This window comes from Pungitius pungitius, chromosome 10 (genome assembly GCF_949316345.1).
Source record: "Pungitius pungitius chromosome 10, fPunPun2.1, whole genome shotgun sequence".
NCBI classification, from domain to species: domain Eukaryota; kingdom Metazoa; phylum Chordata; class Actinopteri; order Perciformes; family Gasterosteidae; genus Pungitius; species Pungitius pungitius.
In genome coordinates, this window is record NC_084909.1 from 11,436,392 (window position 1) to 11,460,838 (window position 24,447).

The following is a 24,447-nucleotide window of genomic DNA, read 5'->3' on the forward strand; positions in this document are numbered from 1 at the left end:
AGGACATCTATCCCCACGACACATAACCGCAGTATCCTGTATTAACATAATATGAAAAATGAGTGAGTAATGATGAGCTTTCAATCATCCTCCGACATCACACAACTGCTGTTTGCCATGACACCGTCCACTGTTTCAAATACAGTGGACGTTCCCTCCGGAATTGACGCAGTGCATGGTGGATTTTCATTGGCCATCAAATTGAACCCTGTGTGTGTGAGCACCCGTTGACCTTTGGTGATAAGTAAGCAAATCCCATTATTGACATGACTTGTTACCTCCACACAGAACATAATATGAGTGGTCCACATTACAGGGATTTCTGAGTTTTAGAGTTAAACAGCTGTGAAGTACACTCAGCATGTGGTGCGATGTTATCAACAAGAGGAAATAACATCTATTTCTGTTGTGTTCGAGGGCATTTTTACAAAGAAAACTGTGAAATGAAACCGAGTAAACTGCAGCTTACACACAGCAGCAAATACTGTGCTCTCACTGGTGATGACATCCTACTCTCTCAGTAGAATATGCTGTTTTACAGCTGCACAAATGAATCAGGTAATTATCTCTTGTCATATACAGTCCATTGACATTAAGTAACTCTCTCTTTGGTAGCACACCAGGCCGTGCTGACACTGATTAGTATCTCTAAGAAGCAGCATAAACACTGTCATTTACATTCAGCACCTTACGAGCAATACCGCCTCTCTTCCTCCCTCCTCGTTTTCCCTGTCACCATCACAGACACACACACAGGGACGTTACATATAGGGCCATAGTGTAATTCACGTGTTTGTTTTAAACCCAGTGGCCAAACATAACATAACCGATAAGACGGGACCCTGGCAGGGAACAGGTACATGCTATTATTAAACAAACAAGCTCAAACCTGGCATGTTGAGCTGCTTTCCACTTGCCTAGAGGCTTAAAGCCATGATTCAGTCATGTTGAAAAGGAGCGATGCAATGCGAGGATTTATACTTACATTGTATGTTTGAAATGGGCCTGATGGTTACATCTTGATGTCAATATGGAGAGTGATGTCTTACCTGCACTGATGTCCTTGCGTCTCTTCTGCACCAAAAGCAAGATGTCGCCTAAACAGTTTGTTTGTGCCCTATCAAAGCATTATTTCGGTCCTCATGCACAGAGGATATACCTAAACATCCCTAACATACCCCCTCCCTCTCTCCCCCCCTCTCTCTCACGCTTCCTCCCTCCCGCCCCGTGTGTAGGTGTGTGTGTTTGTGGATGTGTGTGTGTCGCTGTTTGTGCGTGTGTGTGCATATAGGTAATAAGCTGCTCCGCCACTGCGCAACGATGGAGCTATCGCAACGATGGAGATGACGCAAACCGACCCAGCTCTCCGAAAAAGTGTTTCAAGACGAACATGGCGGCAACTTAACCGCGGTCCAAGATGACAATGGCCAACGGGAGAAAGGATTCTAGGCTTTCCACCCAGGTACCGGACAGTGCGCGTGCATCCAACGGACTCGTCGCTCCCCTGTAAGCGAATCCGCCGACCCAACGGCGGCAGACGCGCAGCATCAGTACCGAGAGGCTCGCAACAGCTGGTCTCCCTGCGTGGCCGCCCCCGACGACGCGGAACAAACCCGGTTAGGGACGGACGGGAGAGGGGGGCATGCGGTCAAAGAGGACGCCGTTTCCCCCCGAGGAGCCATGGAGAACCAGGATGCGGCAGCGCGAAGCTTAATCTGTGCGGGCGCGCTAATTGGATCGGAATAGCGCCGACCGCTGCGGGCGCGATAGAGGAGCGCCCTGGACCGGCAGAGGCACGGCACCCCGACGGCAACCGAGGAGAACCAACCGGAGTCCGTCTCCCCCCAAGTCCATGAGTATTGTGGCAGAGCAGCCCCCGCGGTGGAGTCGGCCAGGGCAGCGCTTTCCTAAAATATGACCAGGGGTGCTTGGATGCGTCGGCAGCATGATGAGGGCTTAAAATACTGGTTTGCACCCCGAGAGAACGAGAAGCCATTCACCGAGTCGGAGCGGGCCCAGAGATGGCGTCTGTCGCTGGCCTCTCTGCTGTTCATCACCGTCCTGCTGTCTGATCACTTGTGGTTCTGCGCCGAGGCGAAACTGACGCGAACCCGAGACAAGCGGTCGGACAGGGGGCTTGCTTCTACGGACACGGGCGAGTACCCCAACTCCCTCCACCGACAGCATATCCCACCCTCACCAGACCCCCACCGTCTCGCCAGAAAGCAAGATGTTATTTTTCTAGAGAATTCTACCAAACCTCTGTGGCGAATGGACACCTGTCATCCAGACAGCCTGTCCAAAGACTGCTTTACTTTCACGGACGCGCGCACCGTGTGCCTGGGCCTCTCCGGCGGAGGGGACAGGGGGACGCAGCTGGCGTACGTCAACCTGAGCGATTTGTACCTTTCTTTTTGTAATTCCTACTCACTTTTGGATTTGTTTTACGGGTTTACGAGTCCGGACGATTTGAATTGCACCCTGGATATGGCCATGGGGGTGGACCTGCTGGGATGCAGCAAGTGTGTTCGGGCTTATCAGCTTCTCGACCAGCGGGCGGAGGACAACTACCGGGAGTTTGAACTGCTGGTTCAGAAATACGAGACGGACGCCTACTCGGTCAGGACGTGCATGGAGGAATGCAAGGTAGGTCTAGCGAGGCTGGCTCGCGGGTGCACACACACACACACACACACACACACACACACACGCACACGCACAAGTGCGTTGATGGGGGTGGGTTCGTTGTCACCATGGCAACCGTTGGGCATAATCGTTGCTGTATTGGTATGCTTTTCATTTCTGTCATTGGTCATCCTTTGGCCTCTCGAGGTTTGCACGAACACACTGTTGCACCACATCGACAATGGCACGGGGGACTAGAGGACAGGTCGGCTGAATGTCTTCATAATTTGAACCTGACCTGTGACCTGTGACTGTGGAAGTGGCGTTTGACATTTGGAGGGCCAGGCTTGCGCCGCAAGATGTGACTAGAGAAGGGCTGCCGAGTGGTGCTCATTTCAGCGATGTTAGTGATTTCTGCACCTTATCCGGGCTTTGTGTTGTTCTCCGTTTGTTTGTTGTTTCGAATAACACGGTAACCTTAGACACACACACACACACACACACCTCTGGCTGTGGAGTAGACGCTGTGCATGTGAACAACATATGCCCACATCACCCACACACACACAGACACACACTTTGTTACTTTAGGCATCCAGGCCCACTCGCCTGCACTGAACAAAGACAATGTAACGGTCGATAGTAACATGGTGGGGATTCACTGCTTGAATTACGGCTGTTGCAGGTATTTTTTCTTGTTGTGCTCACTGTCCATCCTGCAGAAAGAAGGCTCTGCAAAAGGCCTTTTGGGAAGACATGTTTGTTTTATGAGCTGTGTACTTAGATTATGAATCATTTTAATTATGAATCCAATCATGATCATGACCAAACTCAAGCGAACTTACCCACCTCCACCTGTTCCTGATTAGCTTAATCAGGTGGGTTTCAGAGTTCTTGTTTGGTTGAACACACCTGATGCATGGGAGATATGCAGTGTGTGTGGGGGTGGAGGCGGAGTGGGGCGTGGGGGGGATCTTTCACTAACAGGATTGAGAATGGCTGTTATGAAAAGTATGGAATATTGTTGATGACAGTAGGGATGTGGGAGTATGGCCTGACAAGAGCAAAAGAGATGTATGATGTCATCTGGCTCGTGCCTCTGGTGAAGAACAGCACACGCATTCTTCTGTATCCACAGTCCAACTTTATTTATAATCCGCAGATTAACTTTTCACCTGTGCTGTAACATGTTCTGGTGTTCAGAGCAAAGCAGCTGAACAATGTTTGTCCTGAACATGAAGATTGTGAGGAATTCTAATAGCAGTTGTTATAAAAATAGGTCCAAAGTCAGGTGAGTTGTGGCATCCCCACAACTGCCCGACATCTAACACAGGTCAGGGAACAGGCCTCGGAAAGCAGGAAATCCTCACTTAATTATGATCCAACACAACAAACCCCTTTTACACAAGATTGATGTTGAACAAGGGCAGATGGTCAGGAGGCCGGGCTGTGAGTGCTCATAATCCAACGTGTATGTGAGGAGTTTTATTGTGAGCCGTCGGTTACATGGCCTGTTTGTCAGAGAGCGCATGTGATGCATGTGTTGTCTTTATGTTCATGAACCTGTTTCTTAGAACATCTTATAGCTGCTCCCTTTTCATTCCATCTAATCACTATGGTACATTTGCACTCCTACTCTTTGCTAATGTAATCAGACTCAGGCAGAGCTACAGCAGCCTTTTAGCCCTTTAGCCCAATCTGAATTGCTAATCTCCCTCTAGTGTTCGTGTGACCTTTGTGGAAACACAGCACCCCGGGCCTGCATCACAAACCACCGCTCCTTCAAGAAGCACTCTGCTGGACAATCAAAATACATTAGAAAGCTTGAAACAATACGTATTGCCATTCACTCTTATCTCTCGTGTTTCTCCATCTCGAACCACTTCCACCTCCTCGTCCCGATTTTAAACACCTGCTAAAGGCTCTACTTCAAATGGTGTTAATGAATTGAAACTGAAACATCTCGTGGTGTTTCTGTCCACTGTAGATGTTCACTGGGTGTTCCTTGTTTTTACTGTCACACTACTACACATAAGTGTTAGCTGTGTAGCTAAAGCCTCATAAAGCTTGTCCATTTGGGTCCTAGAACTACATTGTTGCCCATGAAAATATTATAAACAAATCAGTGAGCCACGCTGTTGCATTTGGTGACAGGCTTCTTCAATACTATGAAAATGGGCGGCAGTCAGTGTCAATGCACGTACCCCTTCTTGTTGTCCCAAATACTCATTAGTACTCCAGATGTGTATTCACGTACGTCTGAAAATAGTCCCCAACAAATGCACTCTTTATTTCTGTTGAATCTGCTCAAAAAAAATACAATGATGTGTTACCCGTTTAAATAAAAAAGTACAACTTCAGAAGGAACTAATGGGCTTGCGGCCGAGTGCCAGATGCAGCCTTTGACTCAGGAGGGTCTTTAGATGTTCCAACTTGTGGCTGTCAGACTCCACTTTCCGAGGTGTGTGCACAGATCAAGGCACCTTTGCTAAATCACAAGTCTCTCATCCTAGCCACTTCTACCTCAAACTAAACTTAAACAAGTTCATTTGTCAACAAATGAATTGATAGTCTATACAAAATTCCATCCAGATGCTTTGGTTTTAGGGTCCCGGTAGGGATAATGCTGGCTCAGAATGCAGATGTACAGTATACAGTGGGGAAAATAAGTTAAAAAAAAGTACAATAAGAAAACTGCATTTTTTAACATGACTTTATGACTTTATTTGCATTTGATGCAGAAAATAAGTATTTGAACCACCAAGCAAAACTTTACTTAATACTTGGTGGAGTAACCCTTGTTGGAAAGCACAGACGTTTCTTGTAGTTGGTCACCATGTTTTTGGTCCACTCCTCTTTACAGATCCTCTCCAAATCCTTCAGGTTGTGTGGCTGTCGCTTGGCAACGCGAAGCTTCAGCTCCCTCCACAGATTTTCTATGGAATTATGACGCAGAGACTGGCTATAGGCCACTCCATAACCTTAATGTGCTTCTTCTTTGTTGCCTTGGCAAGATTGCACAATACGTGGCCCCATCCATAGCCCCCAGGATGCGGTGGAGTCGTCCTGTACCTTGAGAAGAGAAACAGCCCCAAAGCATGAGTTGACGGTGGGGATGGTGTTCTTGAGGGTCATACTCAGCAAGCTTACCCCCGCCAAACGCGGCGAGTCGAGTTTATGCCAAAAGAGCTTGATTTCGACCACATCACGTTGTTCCAAGCCTCCTTGGAATCATTGAGGTGTTCATTGGCAAACTTCAGACGACCCTGTGCATGCGCCTTCTTGAGCAGGGGGACCTTGCACGCACTGCAGGACTTCAAATCATTAGTGCGCAGTGTGTTTCCAATAGTTTGCTTGGTGACTGTGGTCCCAGCTGTCTTGAGATAATCAACAAGCTCCATTTGATTCCATTTGCAAATAATTGCACCAACAGTTGAGTGGCTCTCACCAAGGTGCTTTCCGATGGTTTTTGTAACTCATTCCATTCTTGTGCAGGTCTACAATTCTGTCTCTGACGTCCTTGAACAACTCTTTGGTCTTGCCCAAGATGGTGAGGTTGAAGGTGTGAAGTACAATTCTTTGGAAAGGTTTCTTTTATACACATCACCTATTGAGATCAGGTACACCTTGTTAGGCCTAATGAGGACTACAGTAATCTGTGTGCTTCTTGGGAACATAACTGGTACTTATTTTCTGCATCAAATGCAAATAAAGTCATAAATATTATAAAATGCAGTTTTCTGGATTTTTTCTGTTGATATTCTGTTTCTCACTGTTTAAATACACCTACCATTATAATTATAGATCACACATTTCTTTGCAAGTGGCCAAACCTGCGAAATCGGCAGGGGTTCAAATACTTATTTTCCCCACTGTAGCTACTTTTTACTTCCTGTTATTTTCAAATCTTTTTAGAGCCCAATATCACAAATTGGCCTTTCTATACAACACACAACATTCTTTCCTCTTGGACTCTCATATCGGGAATGAAAATCTCAGCAACGGCAAATGAGGCCCCTCATTGAAAACATGATGACCTCTTTCTTTACTTCTTCGTCTTGTGTTACTTACACCTTTTGATCTCTCGGTGCACCTGTTTATGCCATACAGATGTGTTCATACAAGCACACGCTCACAAAGAGCCCCATGTGTAATGTTTCCTGCAGATCCAGACCTGACTGTCCCTTCCGGTGTAATTTAATTTTCACTCTGCTCCTCTGGCGGCTGTGTCTCCAGTGCGCTGCCTCATCATGCTGATCTCTTTTCTCCCTCTATCTGTTATTGTGCCTCTCTTACTTTCACATCCTTTGTGTTTACCCCATCTGTGTCAGAGCTCTGAGGAATCAACATCACACATCTCAACATCACCTTCCACCCCTCTCTGCCTCCTCCTCATAGACTTACTTCCCTCCAGGGACCTCGGTTTTGCTCCCCCTTCCTAGAAAATGTGGGTGTTGAGCTCTCCTCTCCTCCTGGAGTGATAGATACTGATCTAGGATAAGGTCCTTTCCTTCCCTTGAATTACAGGCCTGTCCACACAAATCCCAATGTGTGCTCCCTCACTCAGCCTGCTTATTCAATCACCGTCTCCGCCCTATCGCTCTCCATTTCCACAAGACTATTCAATTAAGCCCCTGTTTAATTCAGCTGTTTGTTTTAACTCTACAGTGGGGACAGGATGATTGTGTTGTCCGTTAAATAAAAGACAATTACCAAAAGTCCCTGCTTACACATTCAGAGAATGTCCAAGCAAAATCAAGAAAAGATAACACAAGATGCCATTTGTTGCATCCTAGCATCACAAGAAGCAGGCCAGTGATGCGCAGCCTACAGAAATTGCAGCTCTGTGTGTACCGAGGCACAAGGGGGCATTGAACTAACTTCAAATGTCAGCAAGAGCAATACGCTTATCCATGTTATTGGTTTGGCGGGTAGGTATAAACCAAAGAATTGATTGATTGACCTGATGATGGGGGAAAAGGGATCTTCTAAGTGATTATAATCATCCTAAGAGAAAAATATGTACGTTATTCAGATAGCTAAGATTAAAAGTAGTCAGATTCAATCATCAGTTTTTCCTCCGAAGGTGGAGATTGTCTAGATTTTTCCATTACTATTTTTCTAAATCCTTTAAGGAGCCTATCAGTTTTGGGGATATGAATGAAATGTCCACAATAACTATTATAGAACTTTCCAAAAATCCACTCTGAACCAAAACAAAGTCAAGGGATTAGCAGAGTCAGTAGAAAAATTGTCATGTTGGAGATAGATATCTTTACAAAATATAATGTCAGTCATCATCAATACTTGCTACTTGACCAACCAGTAGACTAATACATTGTTAACATGTCAGCTACATGTAGCACAGTATCCAGGACCATGATATTTCAGCTTTGTAGTATCTACAGAGGCGTTCAACATAAACTTTTTTTTACAATTTTACAAAGTTTGGCACAGGTAGATAAATACAAAAGGAAAACTTTGTGATATGTTCCTGTTAACACAAATGAATATTGTGGACACATTTTTCATGTTAATTAAATGAAACCCTGCTTTGACACAGCACATAACGTCCAGATAGTCCTGCTATCAGCACAGACAGTATGTCCTTACTGCAAGTCCTGCACTTTTCTCTTGCTCTCCCTCAAATTCAATTAGGGCTCTGTTGCTTCTCCATGCAGCACAAATAGATCCAGGGAAACTCCCCTACATATGAGCTGCCAGTGTTTGTTTCTCCCCAGGCAGGAGATAAGGGAATGCGTCTGTTCGAGAAGAACACAGCAGCACTTCCATGGAAACGCCTCCTCGTCCTCCTCTACACCCCGTCGACGGAGCACAAAAGAACCGTATACTTCTCCCTCCGCCTGCGCTCCAATCAACACATCCCATTTCTTTCCCCTCATACGTTTTCCTTTCTCTCTCCTGCAGTCCACTACTCTGGAAAAAAATATTTTCCCCCAGTCATAGTGTGTAGAGTTAGCTGTCCTGTTAGCTCGGTGCATGGCGTACAGCAGAAAGAGTTGGGGAAAGCAGTACGTGCTCCGTGTGTGTGACTCCGTATCCAGCCAGTCTCTGTAGGCCGTACATCAGCTGTACTCAATGAGATAAACTCTGCAATGATTCCCTTTAATGCATCAAATTCAATCAGATCAGAAAAACAGATTCCTACTTTAAGCAATACACAATTTCAATCCGTCTCATTTCTCCTCTAGTGTGCTTAGTTGAATGATTTGATGAGTGGGTGATGTGTTATTTTGGATTTATTGTGACCATGTGAAAAGAGGGAAGGGTCTAAAGAAAACAGAAATGGCTGCTATTGATAACTTAGTGCATACCAAATGCATTAAACTTACTTCTCCCACATCTACAGTATATAAAATGGTCAGCGTCTTCACAACTAAAGGAGAAAAAGCAGGTTTTTGCACTTGTGCCCATTATCCGGATGTGCCACGTAAGTTTTCTCTTTAGTGTTAGTGGGTTGTGAAAATTATTAAGATGTGATTTGATTAACGGAATGTTTGTACGAAATAGAGTAGCAGCGTGCTACCATGACAGCCCTTTCATTTATTTTCTCTTCACTGTTGAAATGCAAATTTTAATACAATTATTTGCATGAGCATGACATCAATCTAAAAACTGAACAAAACTATATTTGAAAAAGAGAAATTGGCTTTCAGGGAAATGCTCTGCATTTCATTTTTAAAGCAGAGAGTGCAAGTGTGCCATTTCGACAATAATATTGAGAGTAATGTCAGTGGGCTGTTTGATGGTATCACTCATGTTGGACTAGAAAAGCAGATCAAGCTAAAGGCATTTGAGTTTTTACATGGAACTTGAAAAAAAAGAAATGCAGACAGTGTGTGTGTGTGTGTGTAGGGAAATATTGCTGCATACCTGTAGAATATATGAAGACTTTCAAGGTTTCAGAGCGAGCGACCAGATCTGATAAATGGTTTGGGGTCACAAGACTACCAGAAAAATAGTCGTAGGAAGAAAAAAATGACCTCACGCGACCCCAGTTTCTCATTCCTCACCTCTGCTTGAAACGAGTGGCTTGACATCAGCAGCTCGAGGCGTAACATGTAGCTCTCCAAACAAACTGTCAGCACTTAGCGCTGCAGTAGAGCTACAAGCTACACTAGGAGTACAATGCTGAATTTGTCCAAGATAGCCTTTCTCAACATCTAATACTATGTCAGTAGATCTTAGCCACAACGCTGTGTTTAACAAGCAAAAGCTGTATAGATTAGGTTGATATATGTTTTTCTTTTTCAATCGGGATCTAATAAATGTGTATGTGACTTCCTGTACTGTTAATGCTGGAAGGACCTGCCCAAGTTAACTCTACCTTTTTGCAAACTTACCTCTCTTGTACACCCCCCCCCCCTTCCCAGGCAAGAAGGGATTAATCTTAAACAAGTCGATCTGATCGAATCCCAAACCGCTTCCTGCTCACATTTTCAGGGTATTCTTTTCTGGAGGATTCTACATTTGAAGCAGCTCTTCTTCCCAGTCTGTTTACGTATCCTACATCCTCAGCTTGACTGGGACTAAGTTGGGAAATTAGTCGAATAGCCAATCTGAACACAGTCCACATTGACATCAACCACCTAATGCAGTTTACAGAATTTAAATGTAACCCAGATCATTAAAAAACACCCTTTTCACCACAAATTGAAAAAGTAATAATCTATCAAATTGATCTAAAACCAAATCACCATATTTTCCCCCTTGAAGTGTAACTACGTCATTGAGCTGCCTGTGAACATATGCTCACAGGGCCTTGTGGTAAAGGGCCACTGAAATAGCATGGAAAAGAGCTGCAATTGTTCCTGTTGAGTTAAAAGCATCAGGAAGAAAGCAGGCCAGCGTTTCCTACATTTAAGGTCGTTTTGGGGCATTTGTCTGATCCCTGATCGATGCGATAGCTGAATGATACGTGATGGTGATGGTGAAGGAGCATGGATCTGTTATCGGCGAGGAAGTGTGAGTGACAGCCCCTAACGAAGAGCTGTGAACGTTTGATTTCATGGATAGCTTTTGGATTGCTGCTTGACAAATCCTTCTCCTTTTTGCATTTTCTAGCACAGGGTTTCAGGTGTATTATCCCTACTGTAAATTTCTACATGTCAACAAATCCCTGGCACCTGCCACCTGCCTAAAAGACAACAGAAATGGAGAAACACCAAGATCAAAAAGAAACTGATACCAGCAAAAGGGAATTGTGGGGGGAAGGTTCAGTACATTGCGAGCATCACTGGCAGAGAGACAGAAACCAGTAACAGTTCCCAGACTCTGGTGGTGACATTCTCACATTACTGAGTCATCCGCATCATCAGCCGATCACAGCGTGTCCTGAATCAGGGAGAGCACAGCAGAGGAGCGAGAGAAGATAGACACGCGAACATTGAGTTTTTAATGCTACACACTCACACATACTGTACATACACACACGCACTGCAGAATAACCCACAACATGGCACACATGGGGAGGGAAGCACGTGACAAAAAAAGGGGTAGAAGGGACTGACAAACCAATGGTTAAATAGGGAACACCCGGCGATGTGTGCAGCATGATGTGCTGCCGTCAGATCCTGTGACATACTGTATTCTCTCTGTGTGTTGTACAAACAATTCATTTGAGCACCTGGTCCTACCTAATCCTTTCAATTTCAATCAGGCTAGTGTTTCTGTCAATGGATGAGTGTGAGTGAATTTGCTGAGTGAGGGCGCCGCATGTTTGCATGCTTGAGTGCATGGCGTTGGGGGATGTAGTTATTTCCATCGGCTTTTGCTTTTAATTTAGTATGAAGAACTAAGAGTAGTCTCAACAGAATAGTTGAGAAATTTGCTTTCTGATCGAGAGTTAGACGAGAATTACTTGAATCTGTAATAAAAGTAATTCAGTGAGACGCAACTATTAGGACAATGGAAATTCTAATATACAGCGGGTGAAATGAGAATTGAACACGTCACCATTTTTCTCAGTAAATATATTTCCAAAGGAGCTATTGACATGAAATTTCCACCAGATGTTGGGAACAACCCAAGTAATACATACATACGGTGGCCGAGAAGGTTCAGACAAATACAAAAGCAACAACACAACCGCAAACGCCACAACACAACACGAACGCCGCAACACGAAAATACAAAAGCCACATCACAACCGCAAATGCCACAACGCAACACGAACGCCGCAACGCAACACGAACGGCGCAACACAACACGAAAGCGAAAACGGAAGTAGCTGCCCACGGGAGCGAGCGTATTTTGGAGGAACGGAGCTGGAGGATGCCAGATCGTTTAAGAAGTAAGTGAAACATGATTCCTTGCGGCTACAGTTAAAGTAAGGAATCATGTTTCACTTACTTCTTAAACGATCTGGCATCCTCCAGCTCCGTTGTTACGTGCCGACTGGTTTTTGAACCTACTGGTTTGGCTACGCGTTTAGATGTTATTAAGAGAGTAATCCTACTTGGGCAATGTGCTAGAAAACCTGACAGAACTATGTATTTCACGCTGCGCCACCAAAAACCAGTTGTCTTGGCTCACCCTGAACCAAAAGATGTTCTTGCCACTGATGGTTTGCAATTTCATGATAAGTAGTGAAATCAGTAGTGTCATTTGACAGCTCGGTTGGCCGACGGCGTAGCGCCGCCGTCTTATAAAGTTTTGCTATTTTGCTCGACTGCGGGTTCGAATCCAGGTTGTGGCGATCTTTTAATAAACGTATGTTCTTTTATTTATTTCTTTATACGTGGCAGTGATGTAGTGCTCACTTATACAATCATAATCGCTGCATTGGATATGGGATGCATTTTGAACATTTTCAGCAATATGTTTGCGAATGTGTGACGGATCAGGTGGCCGAGGCAGACAACATCTGCCGCTGTCGGGGCAAAACAAACACGCACGCGTAGCCAAACCAGTAGGTTCAAAAACCAGTCGGCACGTAACAACGGAGCTGGAGGATGCCAGATCGTTTAAGAAGTAAGTGAAACATGATTCCTTACTTTAACTGTAGCCGCAAGGAATCATGTTTCACTTACTTCTTAAACGATCTGGCATCCTCCAGCTCCGTTCCTCCAAAATACGCTCGCTCCCGTGGGCGTTCCTCCAAAATACGCTCGCTCCCGTGGGCAGCTACTTCCGTTTTCGCTTTCGTGTTGTGTTGCGGCGTTCGTGTTGCGTTGCGGCGTTCCTGTTGCGTTGTGGCATTTGCGGTTGTGATGTGGCTTTTGTATTTTCGTGTTGCGGCGTTCGTGTTGTGTTGTGGCGTTTGCGGTTGTGTTGTTGCTTTTGTATTTGTCTGAACCTTCTCGGCCACCGTACATACATACAAGAAACCAAAACAAAGAAGTTCATAAATAAAGTTATGTGTAATAATGTGAAATGACACAGGGAAAAAGTATTGAACACACTTACTCATATTTATTCAATACTTTGTATAAAAGCCTTTGTTGGTAATGACAGCTTCAAGGTGCCTCATGTATGGAGAAACTAGTCACATGCATTGCTCTGGTGGGATTTTGGCGCATTCTTCCACACAAACAGTCTTCAAATCTTGAAGGTTCCGTGGGCCTCTTCTATGAATATTGATCTTCAGTCCTTTCCATAGACTTTGAATGGGATTTAAGTCAGGTGAATGGCTGGGCCATTCTAGCAGCTTTATTTTCTTTCTTTGAAACCAGTTGAGAGTGTCCTTGGTTGTGTGTTTGGGATCATTCTCTGGCTGAAATGTCCACCCTCGTTTCATCTTCATCATCCTGGTAGATGGCAGCAGATTTCTGTTAAGAATGTGTCTGTAAATTTGCACATTCATCCTTCCCTCAATAATGTGAAGTTTGCAAGTACCATTTGCTAAAAAGCAGCCCCAAACCATGATGTTCCCACCTCCAAACTCCACTGTTGGTATGGTGTTTTTAGGGTGATGTGCAGTGCCATTTCTCCTCCAAACATGGTGTGCATTATGGCATCCAAACAGTTCAATTTTGCTCTCATCTGACCACACTACATTCTCCCAGTATTTCACTGGCTTTTCCAAATGTTGTGCAGCAAACGTTAAACGAGCTTCAACATGGGTTTTTTTCATCAATGGAGTCTTTGGTGGTGAGCGTGCATACAGGCCATGGCGGTGGAGTGCATTACTTACTGTTTTCTTTGTACCTGCTAATTGCAGGTCTTTTTGAAGTGGTCATTGGCTGTTGGACAACTCTTCTGATTATTCTTTTCACTCCTCTGTCAGAAATCTTGCGAGGAGCACGTGGTCGAAACAGATTTATGGTGAAATGATGGTCTTGCAACTTCCGTATTATGGCATATTTTTGTGTTGGTGTAACAAGCACGAAATTAGATCTTTAGACGTGCTGGTAGATTTATTTTAATACCTGTGGACAGATTCAGGCTAACTGTTTTAACCAGCTATTTCTGTTTCTAACATTAGCTTCATATTTACTATACCGGCAGTGTTATTGATCTTTTTTCCCTAAATGCCAACAAGTCATTTTTTTCATGTATCTTCATAATGGGAACTTTTTTATGTTTTTTATTTTGCTTAGCTAGTTATATTATTTCCTAATAATTGGCTGGTTCCTTTTTGACAAACAAATGTATAATTATCTCCATAAAATGACAGAAGTGAATGAAAACTTTATAATTAGCCTGAGCCTGGGGGGACGTATCCAAATTGCTTGTTTTATTCAACTATGAAGCCTTAAGATATTACATTTACCATCATACTTGATAAAGAACAGCAGCACCCGGGGAGAAGAAAATGTAGTATTTTTTATTTAAAAAAAGCAAGTAGTCTCCTCACTCCCACACCTCCTCCAGCCTCACGCAGTGGTTCGATTGTGGACAAAGCGTGCAGGTGCAGAGATAGAGAGAGAGGGCTTATTGGTGGGAACAGGTAGAATGGCAAATGGACAAAGGATGTTAGAAGAGGAATGGAGGAGAGCTTGACCTGAAGATGAGGGTCTTATCTGCAACTCTTTGCATGTGTGTGGGTGTAGATGCGTGGCGGAGGGGTTGGTGGTTTTCCACCTTCTGAAGTTTCCCCCTTTGTCAAAGACCCTTTTGTCTACTTGTCCTCTGCCCAGCTATCTGCCAATTGTCAACTGCAGCGTTGTCACTCATTTGTCATCCTTTTACTTTTAGACTTCATTCTTCTTTTTCAGTATTTGTCCTACACCTTTTTCCTGCTTGGAACGACGAGTATAGAATTCATGGCACTTTAGTCCTGCCCTGCTTCCTCTCTTCTGTTGCACATTTGCTTTGCAGTGGCGTTGACAGCCCCTTTAAATTATTTATCTGTCATTGACTTTTCAAAAGCACCAAGGAGGGACTGGAACACTTTTGTTGCTCCCCCTACCCTGTGTCACGGCTGCACCTTACATTTGTTGTGAGAAAATACAACCTCTTTATTGTATTTCAAAACTGTCTTTGCCAAGGTAAATTATTTTTATTCTGCTCAATCCTTGCGGGTATTGGAATGTCATTGAAACATCTACACACACGTGCTACACCACAATTTATGACTTTTCACCCAAGTACGGAAACCATTTGGTCAGATTAAGGTGTTGCAATGTGGGCTCCCTGTAATATAGACACATGTACAGTAATTCTTGTTCTCAAATTCTCATCTGTGTTTCATTACCACTTACCCATGTGCCCAGACTCCCGTGTCTGAGACAGCAGCTGTTGAGTATTAACACAGTAGGGAGAAGCCTGACATAAAACTGGGCTTTTGGGCATCCTCTTTCCGTTTTTATCAAGGTGGTTACAGGTCACACAACCGCTACCCCTACTGCCTATCTTGCTCCGTTGGCCTAATCCTCCCGTGCAGGCTCTGAGCTGGATAAAGCTGTCTCCATCCTTTCACTTTATGGCAGGATTTACAGCAGTACCCCTTCATATCCCCCTTTTAGCACTCTTATGGTAGCTTCCACTGTTAAAGGGCAGTGCTCTTTGGAGAGCAAAAAATTCGATTCGGGAAGGAAGTCCCTGTGAAGACCTTAAAGTTGTCTGAAAAACACAACATTAAAGGGTTCAATTCAATTGAAAAGATTTATCGCATAACTTAAAAATAGTCTTACGTTGAAAAGAAGGTTTCCACTGAAATTCAGGGAAGCAGCTGTAGGCTGCTGTGGACAGAGGTGCGGAACCAGGCCCGAGAAGTCTTACTGGCAAGAAGTTCTGTTTGAAAACCTCTGAGAGGAAGAAAAGATCTCTCTTTTATGCCACTCACTGTATATTCTTCTCCAACAAGGTGAAGACGCTATAATTGCATATCGGATAAACCACACAAAGTTGAAACTTATACTTTCAATCGTTTTTACTTTAAAGACAAAAAGGACTTCAATGATTAGGATTTGGTAGATTGTGTGGGAAGATTGTACATCCAGCCAACCGCCTCACTTTTCCATGGAAACCAAAGCCTACGTGCTTTGTATTTATTTTCATTTGACTTATTCTTAAATGTTCTTAAATTCTTCCTGTGTCCTCCTGCCTGTTGGTATACATTGCAGTACTTCAACATGCCATCATTCCTACAGCCTTCCTGCAGTACATTGTCTTCATTTTCCAAATCTTTACTGTAAGGATTACCTTTGTTGTTGTGTGTAAGTAGCAGTGTTGGTGCGATATGAGGAAAAGCATAGATGTGACTGTGCTTGTGTTTCTGTGTGTGACTATGTGAGGGAGAAGGAGAAAAGGGCGAGTGAGAGAGAGTACGGGCAACTTTCACAAACTGACTTATTGATTTCCCATTTAAAGGCAGGGGTGATGTTTTGGATAGGATTGATCGAGAGGTGGAGTCATCAGGAGAAAGGACGACACGAGGTGGAAAGAAAAGACGAAAAGAGAGGGGGTGGACTCGAGATTGACAACAAAATAATACTAATGATGCTTGGAGAGGGAGTGAGCTGGACACACATGTAAAAGGAGGGAAGGGCTGGTGATGGGGAGTTTATTGCTTGATCTTACAACCCCCCAACCCCATCCAAGATTAATGTTTCTAGCGAAGGCACACAGATGTTCGTAGCACAACCCAGGGATGGGGAACTATGGTGATTGATAGGGGACGATGGGGGTCATATGCCGAACAGAGGACACCTCTTACTGACAGAATGACTTGGGCTCTCTTTTTCATCTCTGACTCCATCAGTCCATCATTCACCTCCCCAAACCGAGGCTGTAGGACCATATCCTGGCTACAAAGACAGCATCCCCAGCAGCTGATGCTGACATGGTTTGCAGTGTGGATATACAGTATGTTACTTAATAGCATAGATCAGTATTGGTGTATCAGTAATACGTATATGTTGTTGGTTCCTAACCCTTGGGTTTTTAAATGCTTACTATCGAAAAGCATTCAGCAGTAAGATTTATGCTTTTGAATAAATTATAAACAACTTCATGTTGAGTGACACTATCAATCACAAATTTGTTTTGAGTTTGTGGCGTGTGCGATACAGCTGCTAACTTCATTAGTTGGAAGTTCTTTGCTGGGGATCAGAGCTGGTATGTAGTCTGTGTCCACATAGAAAAGGCTTCCCTCAGTGAAATTACAACCCTTTACATCTCTTCATTGAGCCAATTTGGTAAGTGTAGCTCAGTTTTTCTTTTTTCTTTTACCAGACCTGATGATATGTTCCTGACCGACAGCATCGTAGAGGAAGCTCAGCCCCCACCACCCGGTTTCCCTTTTGTAAAAACTTTTCGCTCTCTCAGCACTTTTAACATAGTTTGCAATATTATTTCTGTTAGCACGTTAGCTGGCTTGCCATCGACAAGCTGAGAGGCGATAAGAGGGAATCGAAATGCTTCGAATCGCTGAGTCACCATAATAGGAAACAGACATTTGGTTTCAGATTGGTTTTCCTTCATCACGTAAAGTATTTTTTTTTTAACTCAACACACATATTCTGAACCCAATATGAAGTTACTCTCCTGGCTGATGGTTCTGAAACCCAATCTTAGGGCTGAATTGAATTGGTTGAAATATGAAATAGCAACAAGGAGTATTTCATGATGAAAAAAATATTCATGAATAGGATTATATTATGAATTAATGGAATTAGTGAACAATTACCAAACTGTGGATTATGTCTTCAAATTTGTGTGCACTGAAAATATAATTTTCCATTCCACGTTATTCCACATGTAAGCCATTCCGTGATCTTGGTTCTGCTATTTAAATCGGAGGGGCAAAGGGAATGTTATCTTTCTGTCGGGGCTTCTGGGGCTCATCCAATGAGGCACCAACACTGTGATTAAAACCAAATCTTACACTCAAGTGAGATTTAAATGACCGTTCAAACAAAGTTGTAACACTGTAACAAATTTCCCCGTTAACTTACAGTAATCTACTGGCAGCCACATTTCCTGTATTTTACTGTAATTCTACACCATACTTACTGTAAATTACAACAACAGCATAATACTGCAGAAAAACACAGTACAGTGCTGTACAGAAACAGCATTATACAGCATTGTTCCTACCGTGATGCCCAGTACTGTAGAATGTATATTTACAGTTTGACACTGTTCTAATTTATTGATTTAAAAGTGTTACCTAGGGAGGAAGGAGAGGTAGCACACTGCATCCTGGGGTTCTTTTGCCCAATGTCCAATCCCGGAAATATGCAGATGGCCACATAAAGCCCCTCTCAAAGTCCAAGAGGTAACTTAACTTTGCTCGTCGATTCAATTGCTGACAAATGTGTCGTTGTTCCACCCACATGGTGAAGTCCCAACAGTAATGTAAGCTAACTGCTAAAGTCCTTGTCAACACTTGTGCTTTCATAGAAAAGACCTACCCCTCCCTTCACATCAAAATGCATTTTGTGAAGCACATGCAGGAAGTGGAAGCCTTCTGGACATTAGCATACCATTCCAAATGAATGGTGGTGGTAAACAATTCTTTAGGTAGTGATGTTTGACCTACGTAATCTGCTTGATCAAATCGGAAGTGTCCTCGTTGAACGTGGTTCTGGAGGAGTTAAACTGTGGGTAGAGCTAAGGATGCCTTCACAAGTCTTTGCTTGTAAAACTTCAATCCCATTTATGCAAGTTTGTAATGTGGGTCTCTCTGTGTACGTGTGTGTTTGTGTTCTTTGGGCTCAGTGTAATCACAGTTCCAATCCGTCTGCCATGAGTCTGTGTGGGTGACATTAAAGTTCTCATTAGCACTGTAACTCAGCAGCAATGTTGCTGTGAAGACACAAATGAAACATCCACTGCAGCTCAAACCACCCACCACTTTTCTTTGTATGGACATCTATACATGTGTGTGTTAAAGTTTATGCGAGGGAAAAAGTAAAAGCTTTGTTAGCATATCGTATGATTCTCTTTTCTTGTTTGCTGTTGATTTCATGAGATGTGATTAAACAGTACAGAAGTTTTATTAGCATGCATTATTAAAAAGTTGGGGAATAACTTCATGGGATCTAGTGGAGGAGATGAATACTTTCTTGCTGCAATGCATTTTTATTTAAAAAGTTTTATTTTAAAAGTTATCTTTATGCACGCAATCACATGTAGCTTATGGTGATATAAGAAAAAGAAGAGGTGGAAAGATAGAACAGTTAGGAAGAAGGAAGAGATCGGTTGCCATGGTAACAGGAAGCAGGCTACATTTGAGTGAAAGATGTGGTATAGACAGGTTGAGTAGATACCACAACAATACAAGGTCCACTGCTAGCCTCAGATGCTGGCAGGACGGCTTTATACATTTATTTTCTCCCATCTCCCAGGGATCAGTCTCTCTACTCATACCTTCCCAGGTAGCCAGTGGACTCTGCCGCATTGCGGCTAAGTGACGGCTAACTCGAATGCGGTCAAATGTGAGCCAGCTTTGGCCCAGTTCATTTTTGCCATATCTGGCCCAGATGTAGCTGTTACACACATGGGACCGTTGTGGCTCAGACATCGTCAACCAGCTTATTCTGGGACGTCATCCATCCCGAGTTTCAGCTGAGTCAAAAGCGGACTCGGCCGAAGGTGTTTCTTCTGGCGTGCCGAGCTTAAGCCATATTCGGGCAAGGTAATTTTAGCTACCTTGGTTTGGGCTTGAATTCCTCATATGCATTCATGATCATCTCCTGCTCGTCAGCGGGTAAAAAAAGAGGCTTTTCCGTTGTACTGTTAGAAAATCATGGTTTCAGTGATCAACGCTTCCCGTTTTTGAAGTAGGACACGCCTGCGCAAATATTCTGATGACCCTGGTGTGGTTCAAATTAATATCATTATTTGAGCGCAGATCAGACTTTGAGGAACCGAGATAGCATAGCATCAATCATCGGGTTAATTTCAGCTGGCTTATAGGACATTTAATTGACTAAGTTGAACTACTTATGAGGAACGGGGACCAGGGGAGTAGTGCACAAAAGTAGAATAAAGAAATCCAGGACAAGTGAAAAAGCGGCGCTTGACTTAGTGTGACTCGCTCGTCGCGGCTGAATCGGTTGCACATTTGCAGAGCCGGGGAGCTGAGTCGATTCAGGTCTACATAGCTGGGATATGTGCGCGTCCACGACTTTCTTAAATAGACCACGGTATCGATCACAGATCTACTGATGGAGAATACGCTCGCAGCATATTTTTCAGCAACTGATCATAGAAATATCATGGAAATATATGAGGAGGTGAAGCCAGGGCCGGGTCTAGGCAGGGGCAAGAGGGGCCCTGGCCCCCTCAAATAAATGTTGTGCCCCCTCAAACACAATGCACAATGCCCAATGCCCAAGCACAATGTCCCCTCAAGATTTGTGGCTGCCCCCTCATACATGCCTGTCTAGACCCGGCCCTGGGTGAAGCATATAATATGCAATGCACAAAAAAAGGAATACGGTGGCTGTAATTAAACAGAAAGAAAGCCTGGCAGACAATCGCGGACCTACTGAATGCGGAAGGGATTTAGAAAATATGGAAAGTTGTACACTCTGTTCTAATTGCCTTTAATGCGATTGTTTTATGTGTTTTATTGCTGTATCTGTGTTCATGTGCTAAATGCTCTGGTTTTACTGTAAAGTGTCTTTGAGTAGCCTACTATGTAAAGCATTATATGAAATGTATTATTATTTAGCTTACTTTGCCTTAAAAGTGAGCAGGGGGAATTAATGTTAACTTAAAGACTAGGCCTCATTTCAAACCCTTGTTTCATACCAAGGAAGGCCTGTGATGGGAGGGATTCAGAGTGGGACAGCTAGTGACTCTGATCCACATGCATAAACTGGCCTCTTCATTTTCCAGTAGTGCACATCAAACCCAATCACCCATTTATACGCATATGTGGAAATCCTCTTTGATGTAACACATTCTTCTGTGGCCAGGGTTTTGGCATGTAAAAAGCGCAGTGCCATACAGAGCATCTGTGTGATGGTGAGATGGTTTCGTGCTGGTCTGATCTGTCCCCAAACATCCTCTCACGTCTGAAAGCACGTCTCAGTATCAGTGCTTTTTCATCCAACACGTGGTTCAGAAATGGGCAGCAAGGAGCAGGAAGAAATTCCGGCGAATGGGACTTCATATATCGCCCTCATCACGTTTACAATTGTTCACTCCTCACTGTGCAGTTTTACCCACCAGCGGACCCCCTCCTAACCCCGCCCCATCGGTCGGTCCGCCTGCAGCGACTAATACACCCGCCCCCCCCTGGTATTTCGACGTGCTTATTATCCGCTGGACCTTCTTGAGGTCCGGGAAATATTGTCTGACGTGAAAGCAGTCTGTGATTAAAAATATATCCACAATCAGAAGACAACGGAATAACTGATAAACACATTTGTTTCGAATCAGAGCGGCAGCTGATTTAACATATGAGAATGCAGGATTAATTTTAGCCTGGCTCTTAGCCTGGTCTGGAGCAGGTTAGCTTCAAAGAATAAATTGCCATGGTCACTTGCCCGGGTTTAATCCAACCTGCTTTCGTGCAAACAAGTCCAAGCTAAATTCCTTCAGAATAACCTGAATATCCCGGCTTTATCCTGGTTTTGTGCAATACCGCCCTGTTACCCAATAACAACAGTGTCAGTTTTAGTAAACATCCCAATTGGATTCAATGCAAAAACGGTATTGAACACCTATTATTACTTAGCAGTTAAATATTTAACATAATTCCATCATTTATAACATAATAAGGACCTCTTATAATTCAATATATTAATCTCTTGAATATATATATATATATATATATATATATATGTATTGTGGTATAAAACAATAACAATATTCAGTATATGATATAACTAGCAGCTAAGTAGCAGTGTAGACTTTCCTTGATGCGGCAAGCCTGACGGAGTTATCACTGCGGTCAAGTCATGTTGTGCTCAGAGTTTTGGCATTGTGGGGGGGAGTGGCGCAAGCGGTGCCGAACGACGGTTCGCTGACGTCGGGACGTATGCACTCCAGTGGCGGACAGTTTACTCTGTGATCTCCTTAAACTGTCTCTGCTCTGCTCACTGAAGCAAAACAATACGTGGACAATAAATATCAGAGCCAAGAGCAGCGAGTGTAGTCAACTACTGCTGCTAACACATTCCGTCAGACCAGGATTATTTATTTATATCCGTTAATGAACTTTTCTCCTCTTGTTACCCTGGTAACCGCTGTCATTACAGACGGTTCCGTCGATTCTTACTGTGAAAATCTACATACCTCCGGTTTAGCGGCTACGCTTCGTATTTTTGTTTTATAGGCAAAACCATAAGAACGATTAACGAAGTAAAACGTTGTCAGTCTGTCTCGTGTTTTGGTTTGAAACGAAGAACGACTGCCCACCTCGGTTTTCTCGTTTTGGAGGTACACGGAACCCGTATCCGTCCGTGCTGGATTTTGTCTGCGTTGATTAAAAAAATGACACGGCGTTAGAACGTAGCTAACTAAACGCATTGGCTTTGGTGGCAGGGACCAAGTGGCTCTCCTTGGCTGGCTTTAACCGGGCTACATGAAACGTGGGATGCACTCTCATAGGTCTAGGGAGTTTAAGCCTCATGGCCACAGGGTTGATAACCTTAGAGATGGGGAAGGGGCCGACGAACCTTGGCGGCAACTTGCGGGACTCCACATGAATGGGCCGGTCACGCATAGATAACCACACTCTCTTGCCGACCCCGATAGTTAGGGCTGTGGTCCGTCGCCGATCCGCCGTCCTCTTCAACCGTGCAGAGCTCTTGAGGAGGGCCTGCAAGGCCTACAAGATGCAGCATGTTATCCTTCTCTGATATTTGGGAAAGTATTGCTCCCACTCCCACGTCTGAGGCGTCAACCTCCACCACAAACTGCCAATTAGGGTTTGGGAGGATAAGTATCGGGGCCGAGGTGAATGCCTTCTTGAGGTGTTGGAAGGCAGCATCGGCGTCAGGGTTCCACTGGAACTTGACCACAGAGGATGTTAGTGCATGCAGCGGTGCAGCTACTGAGCTAAAGTTCCTAATGAACCTCCTATAAAAATTGGCAAAACCCCAAAATTGTTAGACCGCCTTGCGATCGCTGGGAGTGGGCCAGCCTGTGACTGCCGCCACTTTTCCCGGCTCCATTTGCATCTTGCCCTCCGACACAATGAACCCCAGGAACGAAACGGTAGATACGTGAAACTCACACTTTTCAGCCTTCACAAACAGTTGATGGTCAAGGAGGCGCTGGAGAACCTGCCTAACATGCATCCGGTGGGTCTCTTCGTCGGGGGAAAAAATCAGAATGTCATCCAGATATACGAACACAGAGATGTTGAGTAGGTCTTGGAGGACGTCATTCGCCAGAGCCTGAAAAACAGCTGGGGCATTAGTTAGTCCGAAAGGCATCACCAGATTCTCGTAATGCCCCCTGGGAGTGTTGAAAGCAGTCTTCCATTCGTCCCCCTCCCTAATTCTGACCAGATAGGCATTTCTTAAGTCGAGCTTAGTAAAGATCTTGGCCCCTTGTAGCAAATCGAATGCTGACAAAATAAGGGAAGAGCGTACCTGTTCTTGACTGTGATGTTGTTTAATCCCCTGTAATCGTTACAGGGGCGCAGAGTCTTGTCCTTCTTGCTGACAAAAAAAAAACCCTGCACCCGTTGGGGATGATGAAGGTCTGATCAGACCCGACCCCAACGAGGAGGTTACGTAATCCTTCATAGCCTGTGTCTCCAGTGCAGAGAGGGAATAAATTCTCCCTCTAGGAGGAGATGATCCTGGGAGCAGACCAATGGCGCAATCAGACTCCCGATGTGGAGGCAGAGAGGTGGCTCGGGACTTATTAAATACCTCCTTAAGATTGTGGTAACATGCCGGTACCCTGAAAAGGTCCGGGTAGTCTGAGTCCAATGGCGACAGCGGTTTCGGCGCAGGTAGTGGAATGGTTTGAGACGGTGTTGTGGAAAAGCATTGCTCCCTCTTCCATGCAATCACTGTCCCCGAAGACCAGTCCATATGGGGGTTGTGTTTTTGAGGCGCAGGAGAAAGACCACAGAGACCTCATAGCAACACTGAAGAAGAAATCTATAGATGAGCTTGAGAGTGAACTCTCATGGCAGCAAGAGAGGTCTTTCCTCCTTCAGCAAATAGAACAAATCCACCAGAATATGAAGGAGGAGAAGGCGGAGCAGGAGAAGACCAAATCTGCCATAATCTTTCAGCTGGAAGACCTTCAAAGCCGGGTCTCCAACAAGAAAAGAAAAGGTGGTACCACATTTTCTCATGGTTCAGGGTAGGGCTGGGCGATATATCGGTATAAACGACTATATCGATATATTTTTTAATGGGATATGGAATTAGACAATTTCGCATACATCGATATATTAATCAATCATTTTCCCGCAGTGTGCCTTATGAAAAGAAA

At 44.2% G+C, this 24,447-nt stretch overlaps 1 protein-coding gene across 1 annotated transcript in view; it reads left to right on the plus strand.

The window, feature by feature from the left end:
• Nucleotides 1–1,217: 1,217 nt before the first annotated feature.
• The window catches only part of LOC119228521 (NALCN channel auxiliary factor 1), an 85,521-nt gene continuing 62,291 nt past the window's right edge, over nt 1,218–24,447 (plus strand). The window contains exon 1 of the mRNA XM_037488173.2: nt 1,218–2,646. Within this exon, the coding sequence (XP_037344070.1) occupies nt 1,915–2,646 (732 nt within the window). The 5' untranslated portion in view covers nt 1,218–1,914. The remainder of the gene's footprint in view (nt 2,647–24,447) is intronic.